We start from the raw sequence: 13030 nt of genomic DNA, 5'->3' as shown, positions 1-13030 counted from the left end.
TCTCTGCTGAAGAAACTGTTGATTTTGGCGTACCACAAGGTTCGATCCTTGGACTTCTGCTTTTTACTATGTACGTAACTACCATTGGTGATTTAATGAAGCAATTTCTGTTGAGTTATCAGGTATATGCAGATGATACACTAATTTTTTCTATTTTGAAGCAACAAGGTTTGGATCATGATATAAAGGATCTAGACACGAAATTGAGTATTTTGTGTCAGGTTTTCAGTCAGATGAACTCAAGATTAATACCTGATAAGACTAAAAAAAGCATCAAGAATGCAAAAATTGATCTTAGCTAAGCTTGAATTAGCACAGGAAACTCTCATGTTGAAGCCAAATATTAAATCCTTAGTTATAAAGAGCAACCAACATCTTTCTTTGACAAGGCACATGAACTCTGTGACGTCTTCGCGCTACAATCAGCTTCGCAGATGGTACAAGATCAGATATTGAAACGAGAAAATTAGTGGTCCAGAACCTAATAATAGCTCGCCTTAATTACTGCAATTCAGTCTTATGTGGAGTACCCAAAACAGAGATAATGAATTTCCAACGGGTACAGATTGCAGCGTGCCGATTTATCTTTTCACTGAAAAAGTCGGAATGATTGGATTTTAAAGTACTGATTTTTCTCCATGAAACTTTTCATGAGTGCCATGTGCCAAATTATCTGAACCATCCTGTGGAAATTCAACCAGACCAGTACAGGAAAAATTCAGTAAATGCTTTCAAGGCTGTCACAGTTCAGTCAATAAATTCATATGGTGATGAGCTTTTTGCATCTGCGGTCCCAAATTATGGAGCAAACTACCTCAAACACTAAAAGAAATAAGCAACCATAATCTGTTCAGGAAGGAACACAAGACACTTTTCTTTTCAATGTGTTACGGACAGCCTGTTTTCAGAAAAATTTTCGGACAGCCTGTTTTCAGGACAGCTTGTTTAAGGGGCTGTATAGTTTATGACAAACCGAAGCCGTATCGACGAGTTGTTGTTGATAATGAACAGCAATATCAGTAGCCTACCAGCTTTTTGGCATCATCTCTTGTGTTTGGTGTTTTTATTCAACATATTGTTACAATTTCATGTCCAGGTGGTAGTATATCTACTGTGTGTCCAGAAAGTGTCCTTACAGAAACTTTTGGCAGAAATGTATGCCAAGTTAATGTGATGGCAGGAACGGATACTCGATTTGACAAGAAAAATGAACGATTGATATGCCACGTAGAGACATTGCATGAAATGTTCTATCTTATTCAGTAATTGAAGTTTTACCGTTTACATGTTTCATTTCTTGAGCTAATTAGTCGACAAAGGAAAGCGGAAACATAAGCTAGAGTGAACTCTTGTTACAGAGATGTTGCTCGAGATATGAATGTCCCCTTTGTATCAATGAAGAACTTTAAGGCTGTGAAGCAACCAAGCAAAGATGGAATCTATCCAATTCCGCAAGATATTCGAGAACTTGCCTCTGATTTCAGACGTGCTGTAAAACACACTGAACTCTATTACACAGCCAAACGATTTGAGTAAGAGCACCGTTAGTGCTGAAGATTTTAATCCTTTTAACAACGTTTTAAGTCAATTTTTCAAGATGTACGCTGTTTGATCAACATGACAATATTCCAGGTCCGGTTGAGTCAGAATTAGTGTATTGAATTGCCTGGTTAAGGGACAATATGATCATTCCTTGATGTTCAGTACACCTCTCTTTTGTGTACAGAACAGGTGGATAAAGAAGGACCAGTTATACTACTACTACAACTTGGGAATTAACTTGCAAGTGTATTAAAAGTCCTGGCAAAGACTTGTCAGACTTGCAGACTTGTTTTTAGACGTGCACAGTACTAATATGTGCTGATAAACTTGCATTTAGACTTGCCCATCATTGATCTTGACTTGCAGTTCAGTCCGGGTACGCATATAACCATTGATTTTGAGGCAAGATATGAGGAAGCGGAAATTTGTAAGTTGTCGTTAGACTCTGTAGTCAGTATTTCGATAGACTTCTTTACATTTGCTATCAAATTAAGGTTGCCGCTAATTCTCTCTAGCTCTCCCGAGGTTATGTATTTTTGACAACATTGAAAAGTCGGAGTCCGTGCCAAAACCAGGTGTAATTTAGTACTGGTCAAGTTAGAATTGTATGGCAAATCGGTACTGAAGCAGATAGTTATTGATTTCACTTTTTTGCTGTTCAGACTTGGACCAAAACCGATTTTATTAAGTCAGATTTGCATGAATATTTTATTTGGCTGATGCTTGAAGGTAGCGAATTGTAAAGCGATAAAGGAAATCAGAAATTTGAAATTGTCCAGTGCGGATTTAGTCTTGCAGTTTGTTACGAGAGTCTTCAATCTGGGCGAAACATCCCACATGTGGTGACGTGGAGTGGTAATCTAAGATCACAATCGAAAGTCAATTATGAATTTTTAATTTCACTAAAGGAATTTATTTTGTTTTTTTACAAATTTAGTTCTTCGTCATCATTTCGAAACTATTGAGCTAAGGAAAAAATGTTACGTTAAAGCACAAAAATCAATTTCAAAATCTCAACCAAGTAATTTTTAATTTAAATAATTTTTACACAAATTGAATCACGAATAAATAAAGTTGACATTTATAACGGATACTTTATTAAATGAAACCAATCAAAGGTTTGAATTATATAACGTTAAAAAAGCTGAAATTTGACATGTCGAATAATTCGATAAAGTTTGGTAATCTTTGAAAGAGTTATTTAAAGCGCGTTGTTCATGATACCATTCAACCGTCATTGAATTTGTTTTACTAAAATATCAGTTGAGCTGTCGTTTCTTATACTTTCCCAGGTTGAGGTCCCAGACGTCCAGACCGTTCCAGACGGAAAGTGCCTATGTCCAGACTTTCGTGCGTTCGCCAGACTCTTTCGTGCGTTCATCAGAACTTTTTTGCGTTAATGTCCAGACTTTCGTGCGTTTTTCCTTGTTTCCGGACTATGTAAATTTGAACGCACGACACCCCCATCGTGGTGTGCATCTGGGTCTGGACATATCGACTTTCGGTCTGGGACCTCAATTTGGGTTATCTCGATCCCTTTAATGTTCTCACTTTAATGTTATCTTTAGTAAGTCTTTGTCTAAAAATCTCCGACAAAATGTTGCGACTTTTCAGTCCAATTATTCTCCATGCACAAATCGGCAAAAAATATAGAGATATTAGAAATCGGCAAAAAATATAGGATTAGTTATAACTGGTGTAACTTAGTTAGTTATAACTCGTCTTTAATTCGTTCATTGTGAGAGTGAGGTGGTGTTACCATGGTGGCCAATTCTTCCCATACTTCATCATTAACAAGGTCAAGGTCACCCAATTTGATCACGGCTTTCGTGACGTCAGAATGTGCAGGGTTTTCGTTCACTTGAGTTCTGAAACAATTTTCCACCGTAATTTTTTATGATTAGGTCGTCTGATCATCTTTAAGCAAAGGTTCAAAACAAATAGTACTCAGGGGAACAGTGATTCGATTGGGCGGGGGGGGGGGGGGGTTGGTGCTCTTAAAATATCGTTGCAAGGAGCAAAAGCTGGCACTGAGCACCCAGTTGTATGGTTGCGACTATAATGCGGAATCACACTGGATCGTATAATACTGAATTATGAATGGTTGGAACTGATGATAATTGTGCGACTAACAAGTTTCTAGTTGATGGAATCAATTACTTAATTATCATTTTAATCAGTTAATCTTGGCTAATCAGTAGAACCTCCGATTATAAGAAATCAAGTCACTGGCTAGACAAAGTTTCCTTTAAGGTCTTACTTCTTGTCATTGAGCGTGAAAAAAAAACGAATTAAACAGACTGATACTGTTTCTGGGACCAATGTTGAGAAATTTGGAGTTGGGTGCTCCCCTCTGACTGGTTGAGCTTTGTCAAAAAATTATGAACGCAGAGATGATCTAGTTCGGAACATCATTGTCGTTCTTCGAAAAAGGACTATTGAAAATGCTTACACATACCAGTTTTGTGTACCCTCATATATATATATATATAAATATATATATATATATATATATATATATATATATATATATATATATATACAAGGATTTCTTTTTATTAAAGAACGAAATGCTGGAGCTGAGCTTGCATAGGAGAAAATTAAAAACAAATACAAGGACGGGAGAGTAAAAGCAATGTTAAAATTGCCGACAAAAAGATGTAAATATATAATACTTCATCGGGTTATCTACCCGACTGGTGAGCTTTTAGACATAACTTACTTCACTAAATTAAAAAACTTTTGCACAAAGCAGGAATTAGGCATATATTTTTGCCTCCATTTTGTTTCTCCCTGTGCGATTGAATTGGTGCACATAACGAAATACACCATTGTGTGATCTGTAGTCAACGCCGTCCGGTTTGATATTGAAAAATTTAGTTTAGCAAGTAGTTATTCGACTGCAGCGGGTGTACAAAGTGCTGGAGTTACAAATGCAGACAGCAAAAACAAATACCCAGAGAGGTTCAAAAGCTTTGAAACAGACAGGGTGATGTAAAATTTTACATCACCCTGTCTGTTTGTACATTTTACATAATGTTATATTCTTAACTTTACATTGCCTCTTCTACCATTTGTTTTTTATTCTAATGTGTACCAGAGGAAATTAACAATGTTCTTTTTTATGTAAAGCGTTCGTTCTAATACGCAGAAGACCAGCCGTTACACAAAATAAGAACGTAATCACAAATTATGCTCTTCTTAATTATTTTCAAGATCTTTTGTACAGTCAAGTCAATAAACAATTATTGTCAGAAAGTTATTCTAACTTAGCTTCTTACGTTGGAACTTTGCTTGAGTTAACTTTATCTTTTTTTTTGTTAAACAGTTTTCACAGCATATTTGATTTAACATTTATCTTTTCCTGATTTAACAATTTTTTTAAACGTTTTGTTAATGTGATCTGTCATGTTTTTCAAATGTCGCCATTTTTAAATTGTCCATGAACTTGCATCTTGTGTCAGCAATTTTCCCATGCCTTATAAATTGTAAACTAACATGCTGCCATTTTAGTTTTCTTGCATTAAATACCTTATATTATACTATCAGTGGCTATCATCTGCTCTTCTAGAACTTTTCTGAGTTTATTGACGTAAACTGCCATGATGGCGGTTTATTTCAAAGATACAAAAATCAGACTAACCGGGATCATGCGGGTTGTTACTTGATTACTGCCTCGTCAGTTGAATACTGTTTTTGTCAGGTCTATTTTTTCATTGTTTTCAAGATCAAAATGCTCAGTTTTGTGAGGCAATTATTCTGGCAATTTTTCCGAAGGTAAAGACAAGCCAACTATTACTTGAACTCAGTAAAGAAAGTATACAATAAAGGTCTCTGTTCTGTTGTATCTTGAAACCAGCACTTGAACAATTTACTGATTTTTATAAGTTAATGAATCAAAAATATTGAACCGAAACTTAAACCCTGACAAATTGTGGTAGTCAAAATCAGGTGGCTATTCCCTAATCTAGAGAATGCAAATTTAAAACGGCAGAAAGTCGTTTGTAATGTTACGTTAGACACAAAAAAAACAACTAAACCTGTAAAGTTTTTTTTATTCTGTATCTTCTACCTTCGCTTTTCAAATGTACGGAACTGTCCGTATGTTCGGTTTCAAAACACAAAAAATCTGAGATTTACTGTCTGGTACTGATAAAACTTCGTGAGTGTGAATTAATGAACTGAATCTCTATCAATGTTCAACATGCGTGCTATATTTTGAAGACAAATTTGGTACATGGACCTAGAGAGTTCAGGATTACTGAATTATTTTGAGCTGTTCTAAGTAGGACTTTAGAAGGGCTGCCATTTTTGCATAGAGCGTGTTCAAATAACTCAAAACTGTCACCGAAAAAACACCAAGGAAAAACCCTCAATCGCTTGTTAAAGAGCGACGTATATAGCCCATTTGCGGGCCATGGTCATGCCTTAGAGGCTCTCGGGGCTCCATATGAGACTATAACGACCTCACAAATTATCATGGCCGAAGTTCACTGTTAACATGGGGCTTATTTTTTGGGGGGTTAGTTCCGTGGGGGTAATTTTTCGAGGTTGTTTATTTCCTAGACAAACATTGAAAATCTTCCAAAATACTACCTCTGTTTTGGTGTCATTAATTTTTCGAACATCTCCTCTGGCGAGATGACTTCAGAAGGGTCTTCGATATCTCCCTCTTCATCTAGGTCTTTGTAATTCTCATTTGCCTCAATCACAAAGTGGTAGAACTGAAGAAATGCTAGCTGTCCAGTTTCACTCGCCACAAGTTTCAAGTATCTGAAAAAATCAAAGATTTGAACACCACAGAGGTAAGGCCAAAAATGTCACGGTCAAATTTGACCGAGCGTGAAACTCAATTCCGTTTTGCTACAATATTACATTGAAGTTACCAAAATTTAACTGAATTAGGTTATATTCAAAAACCCAATTCAGAAATTAATTTCTCGGAAACTAGTATACGAAGATAGAGCCTATTTTATGCAGTTCATCGTGACCGAAATCCTCGAGGCAAAAACTCTGAACTCTGAATCAGCTTATGCATTCAGAAAGTCTCAGCCAGATGCCACATATGAACAGAGTCGGAATCAGTACTGAGACCGATAAGATCAGTGCTGATGCAGATCTGATTATTACGAGAAAATTCTGATTCAGCACTGCATTAAGGAGTTACAGCTACAGCATGTTATAATCCTGTTTTCGTGATTCGTATCCTGATGTTTTTCTTCTTCCGTTGAAAATTTTTCCGAAGGTATCTTTCTGCCGTATAGGTTACGATGTCTTCGGGTTTTTTCTTTGAGTGAAAATTACAACTAACATAGGAAAACATACTAGTAATAATTGTCTTCTCACTTTTTCAAATTAGCGGGTGATATCATGTCTTCTCTGATTCGTTTGTCACCATCCACGTATGTCCAGAACACATCAGTATCACTCAACTTCTGAGCACTTTCGATGTCATCTGAACTGGCAGCATCTTTGCAGTCTGAGAAGTCGGAACCATCACTGAAACAGTAAGAAATCATTGGTCTGGGCGTTATTAATGTATCCCATGTAAATTTGAACCCACTACGCCCCCTCCCCACTGACGTTTATTTCTGTCTGGAAATATCGACTTTCGGTCTGAGGTCTCGACCGGAATTGATTGACCGAAAATACCATTAGTCTACTTGCGAATAGACTTAAGAACGACTTTAACTTAGATGCTGGACTGTGTATGTTTTTATAGACAAACTCAACTTAAGTTAAAAGATATGGAATGTATACTGACAGAGGCACAAATAGTTTAAAATTAAAGACTGAGAAATTCTTTAAAACTAATTTGAATTTACTAACAATACTCTGTTAAAAATGGCTTGCTACAGCCCAGGTTAACTGTACTCGCAAAACTTCGTAAGGACGTAGTATGGCTTCGTATAAGTTTTGAATGAGAACCGTACTAAGATCTTGTAAAGTTGACTACGGTCCGTAGTACGGCCGTAATAAGTTTTCTAAGTTGCCCTAATAAGGCCGTATCAAGATCAATAAGGTACCGTACTAAGGCCATACCAATTTTACTTCACTTCTATGGTTTTATTTCACTTCTTTATGCTATTTTCAACAATTGTTAATGCTGTCAATTGTATTTCGGATAGCTTAAGATTGCTTCTCCGATACATGCAAAAAAATGTTCATTAGACGCCTCGCCCAATTAGACTGATGTTTTTATCATCGGTTGCTGTATCGCACCTGTGACCCGCACCTTTGTGGGAACAAAAATGCCCGGGATGACCCATCTTAGACACCATATCAAAGACCATATACAGCTCCAACGAAGTCAAGAAAAAATTCTTATATGATCTTGCTATGGTTTCTAAGAATCCATATATGATCTTGGGTATGTTTTCTAAGATTTTACTTATAAAAGGTAGTAAGAAAAAAGAAAAACATTGTTAATTCCTTTGAGTATGAACTATAAAATACAGAACATAGTTTAAAGGCAATGTAGTGTTAAGAAGTATAAATGAAACAAACGTCACATATTGTGAGAGTTTAAAATTGTATTAAATTTACAATGTGCTAAAATATCGACAAATTAAAAGGAATGAATTATAATTGAGAAAAATTTTAAAAAATGCTAATTCTACAATTAACATTTTCGAGAAAAGGGAAAATTTTTAATAATGCTAATACTCCAATTAACATTTCATAAAAGACTAAATGACGCCCTAAAACTAAGTCAAATTAAGATTGAAGTTGAAAGATTTGAGATTAGAATTCAGAAATCGTTGGGTCTTTTAGAAACTCATTCCAGAAATGATTTTTTTAAGGTAGTTTTTGAGAGCCCGCTTTTTAGGGATATTCCGCCTCAAGGTGAAAAGCAAATCGTTATACCAGTCAATTGCTTTTTTTGAAAAACAGTTTTGCATTATAATTGTTTTTGGTTTGCTCCAAATGACAGCTTGTTTGTACGGTCATTCATTTTAGCACTTAGGGTGGCTAACTTGAGTTCATCGAAAGCTGGTAGATCTGCTTTTAGAAGCTTTATAAAGTATATAATAACCCGATACTTTATGAGGTATTCTACTGGTAAGATTTTGTGTTTGATCTTGAGATCAGTGGTCCTGTCAAGTTTGGTTCTATTGAAACATGCCTTTAATTCCCAGGAGGTAGTTTCAGCAGAGCAACACGTTTGGATGACTTTCTCACAGTTCGAATTTTTTATGATCTTGGATATGGTATCCAAGAATTTATTATGGTCTTCGATATGGTATCTAAGTCACCATATATGATCTTAGGACTGGTTTCTAAGCTTCAGCCAAAAAATTTCATAACTGCGACCTAATGAATGCTTTTCACTCCATTATCACAAATGACCATAAAAGTTAATTCAAACAACCAACCATGTGTACTGTCACATTAGCAATATGCCCTTAACGTGACGATTCATCACAAATTTTTCAAAATATTTCAGCCTGATGGTTATCTGTTCTTAATTTTTTTCCGAGCATAGGACATTAGATAAAGAGCTCATTTTTCCTGTAGATTTGAAATGAAGTTCAAATCTGAAAAAAATTCATCTGCTAGAGAAAAATTTTGTAGAGCACCTTGATATTTCCATTTTTACCGAAGCGGAGGAGATATTGGCGACTCACCTGTGGATCCAGTGGTACGCGATACTCCAGCTTCTGCTGTGGGCTCTGACTTGATGAAGATATCCCTGTGGAATGTAGAGACAGTCTCCTGCCCACAGAGTTGCCCACTTCCAAGGAGTCTTGCCCAATTTAGGGTTCTCGTAAACACTACAAAGTGAAAAATGGGTATAAAGACCACATAATTCAAAACAATATGTGTGTTTGATATATTCTCTGGCCGTTTTTTACTGCAAAAGTAGAGTTACGTTGGCACCGTATGCTTGTAATCAATACTTTAAAGCTTTCAAAACTCAAAGTTTTCACTTCTGTCACCTTCATGTTGTCGCAATATTCCAGATTTATTTGGGGGTTGGGAAATTTATTCCTAGCATATCTAGGGTAAGATAAAACAGTATCAAAAATTGCGGAAACATTTAATTATTTTCTATTTAATCATTCGAATATTGTATTTATCTGATAAAATTTGATTCAAGTAACACAATTGCCGCCACTGCTTCATGATTAACGTATCTAAAACTGCAGCTTACTCTCAATGTGGGTGTAAATTCGACGCAGTGGAAAAACATTATGCCGCACCAATTTCTTTTTTTTAACGAAAATTTGCTTTTCAACGCCCAGAAAATTGCTAATAATTGGTAATCTCATTTAGGCCACAATGACATGTTTCGATAAAAAAATATTAGAAACTACAGAGTCTTTGAAAATTTCGAACGCAAAAATTCCTGAAGCAGGTATTTTTAGTTAACAAAAAACTCAAACTTGTTGAAAAATACCCACCTCACTTCGAGGCTCTGTCCGCAAGTTGGTGACAGAGAAAATCACCGCTGAATCAATTTAGAGTCATTCTATTTGTTCTGGATGGCCAGTATTCTATTCATGTCAGATTTAACAATGGCTGGGTCTTGATTTTTGAGTAAAATTTGCTGCGTGAAAAATAATTTGTTCAGCTTAACTCCCGCCAACAACGTTTTCATTACATGTGATTCAAACTTCCGCGTAGTACTTGTAACGTTTAGTTTGCGTGGTAAGTTTTAGCCACAAAGCTAAATAGGCTTCGTGGTAAACCAGCTTAAGAATAATGAGTGCGAACACTACTATAGTAATTATCAGTTGCCGGCAATAAGCATGACATTATGCTGTTCATACTAAATTTTGGTGCATAAGTAATTTTAAGACTATAAAGAATAAGTTTAGCCTGGGCGAACTCTATGACCTCAACATAAACAAAATACGAAAACTGCACATGAAAAACCTAAAATATTCTGGAGATGCAATGTTAACGAACTTAATTGAGCTTTTAATATTGAAATGTGCTGGTTCATGGCTGAAATTCTCCGAGATTTAAATCCAGGTGGGAAGTCAGTTATAGTACGCTCTTAGTTTTAGCTTAGAGCAGAAGTCACATCGCTTTAATTGAGTTAAAATTGGCTTTTGAAAACATAGAGAAATTGGATCGCATTTTTATTAAAATAAAATTAGATCCCTAAATTATCAGTAATTTTTTTGAAAATACATATTTCTGTGAACTACGGGCTGTGAACGTGAAACAAAAGGTCATTGGGTGATGAGAAAAGAGGAAACTTATTTTTAGTTCTCTTCTCTGCTTCAAAATTCCTGACGTTATTGTTGCTATCGCGTTGACCAATTCATATGACAGTTTTCAATTATATTAATTGAGTTTCCTGATTTCTAATAAAACAGTCAAAGTTTTTAAGGTGTATTTATTAAAAACAAAAATTAGTTTTGAGCTTCAATCCGATTATTCCAAAGTTTCAGCACGAAAAACTAACATTTTGTTAATGGAAAAATTATTTGAAAAGGCCAAATTTGGAAATTTAAGGAAAGAACTTATATGAACTAATGAGATTTCCGCGATTTTTTGTCATGTTCTCAAACTCTCAAAATTGAGAACTTGAAGACAACTGAAAGGCACATATTTGACAAAAAGATTTTTTTTTCGATTCAACTTATTTTACAGCTTCGATTTGTTAAGCTATGACCTAAAGAGAAAGTAGCTTATTATAACCAGAATAGCGTATCATGACAGAAATAGCAATTATTATGACGTTGAACGAGTATCGTTATTGATTAAGAGCACGCTGAATCCGCCAACAGAACTTTGGCGAATACAATTGAAGATATGAACTTGAGACGGTTAGTTTTTATTCCAAACTGTTTGGTTTTGAGGTCTGGGAAAATTATATGTGAACGCGCGCACATCACCGATCTTACCTGTTGGCTTCGATTTATCGCTTCGTGAAAAAGCAATTTCTTTACTATAAAGTTCATATAATTTTCGTACAACGAGATTAATATTCCGACAACCCTCTAATCAATTTTTTCACTCAAATCCCTCTTTTCACCTCATTTAAACGCAAGAGCTGAACAGCGCACTCTTAACACTAAAATTGCATTCTAGTTACATGTTTTTTTTTCAAATTTGACTGACCTGAGGATCTCTGGGTTCCAAGGACAGAACCCTGCTCCCGACCCCTTAAACGTCTCCTGTAGTTTAAACACGTCTCTGTATTGGGGATCATACAGCACAAAGTCTTTTCTCCCGTCCATCAGACAATGTAGTTGCGCCTCGCCTTAAAAACAGTTCAGATGAACTAATGAAAATTGCATTTCTCAAAAGACTACATGACTAATGGTGACATGTGAAAAGATCGGATCTGCTTTGCTTATTCACAGTAATTTTGAGGATTTTGGTTATCTCGCATGATAAAATGTAGGTTTTTGGTCTGTTATATTGGTCTTAAAGACTTGACAAGAGGTGTCGATAAAATTCATATCAAAATAACACGGCGCAGAAGCATATTGAATGGCCCTGATGTGTTTAAGGTACGATAATCAGCTTAACATTAATCGATCTTTTCTTTTTTTTTGTTTCAAAGACAAAATACTTTTGATGAAAGCAAAACCATTACGTCATTTTTTTCAGCTACACAATTCAACGCCCTGTAAACAAGTAGGGTCGGTACTGTTGCGTTCGCGGTATTAAGCAATTTTCCTACCATAAAAATGTTAGAAAAAAATTTAAAAAATAAATTACTATATTATCCGAATTAATGCATTCAACATAGTAATTCACCTACATTTTAAATTCTTGGCCATCATAGGTCAGTACAATGGGTCCGCTCTTTTTTCTTAAAACGACAATTAGACCCGGATTGAGAAATTTTCCAAAAATTATGTAAGAAATGCGCTGATTTTTCGAAAAATAATTGCGGAAAAACCTTACATGATAATGCGCTGGAATGCGCTGAAACTTTGCAAGAAATGCGGCGAAAACCACTGAATAGAATAAAAACTTAGCTGTGACCGAGACTCAAACCCTGTTTTCCTGTGCCGTAGCCATCACTTAATTTACTGCATAACTGATTCCAGAAACTATTCGCATTTAATTTGATTTTATATTAATAAACAGTTGAGTAGAAATGCAAGGAATTTATGCAAGAAATGCATTGAAACTTCAACGCATTTATTACTTAATTAAAGCACATTTCTTACAAAACCTTAATCATTTTTGTAAGACCAATTTAAATGGTACAAAATTCATGAATTGTAAGAACATGGAAGGCAATTTTGAAAAATCTGTGCTTTTCAGCACATTTCATTCCGATTGGTTATGCTGTAAGATCTTACAAGATTTTGACAGAATATTACAAGGGGATGCGTTGTCTTACAAGATATTTTGACAAAATCTTACAAGATAAACATTTGTCTCACAAGAATCTTACAAGATAATCGTTCGTCTTAATACAATCTTTCAGGATAACCGTGTAATTCTTAAAAAATAATGCGCTGTTAACTCGACCCAGGGTGTTGTGAACTTTTTTAAATTGAAATTTTAACGG

At 35.4% G+C, this 13030-nt stretch overlaps 1 protein-coding gene across 1 annotated transcript in view; it reads right to left on the bottom strand.

Moving 5' to 3' along the window:
* Nucleotides 1-2754: 2754 nt before the first annotated feature.
* LOC142351215 (uncharacterized) overlaps nucleotides 2755-13030 on the bottom strand; it is a 43709-nt gene continuing 33433 nt past the window's right edge. Inside the window, exons 5-9 of the mRNA XM_075403343.1 lie at nucleotides 11620-11761; nucleotides 9171-9317; nucleotides 6889-7041; nucleotides 6139-6315; nucleotides 2755-3410 (exon numbers count right to left, since the gene is read on the bottom strand). Coding sequence (XP_075259458.1) covers nucleotides 3254-3410; nucleotides 6139-6315; nucleotides 6889-7041; nucleotides 9171-9317; nucleotides 11620-11761 — 776 coding nt within the window. The 3' untranslated portion in view covers nucleotides 2755-3253. The remainder of the gene's footprint in view (nucleotides 3411-6138; nucleotides 6316-6888; nucleotides 7042-9170; nucleotides 9318-11619; nucleotides 11762-13030) is intronic.

This window comes from Convolutriloba macropyga, chromosome 12, assembly GCF_964194025.1.
Source record: "Convolutriloba macropyga chromosome 12, txConMacr16.3, whole genome shotgun sequence".
Classification (NCBI taxonomy): domain Eukaryota; kingdom Metazoa; phylum Xenacoelomorpha; order Acoela; family Convolutidae; genus Convolutriloba; species Convolutriloba macropyga.
Note: the sequence above shows the minus strand (reverse complement) of the source record. Positions and strands in the feature narration are given on the sequence as shown.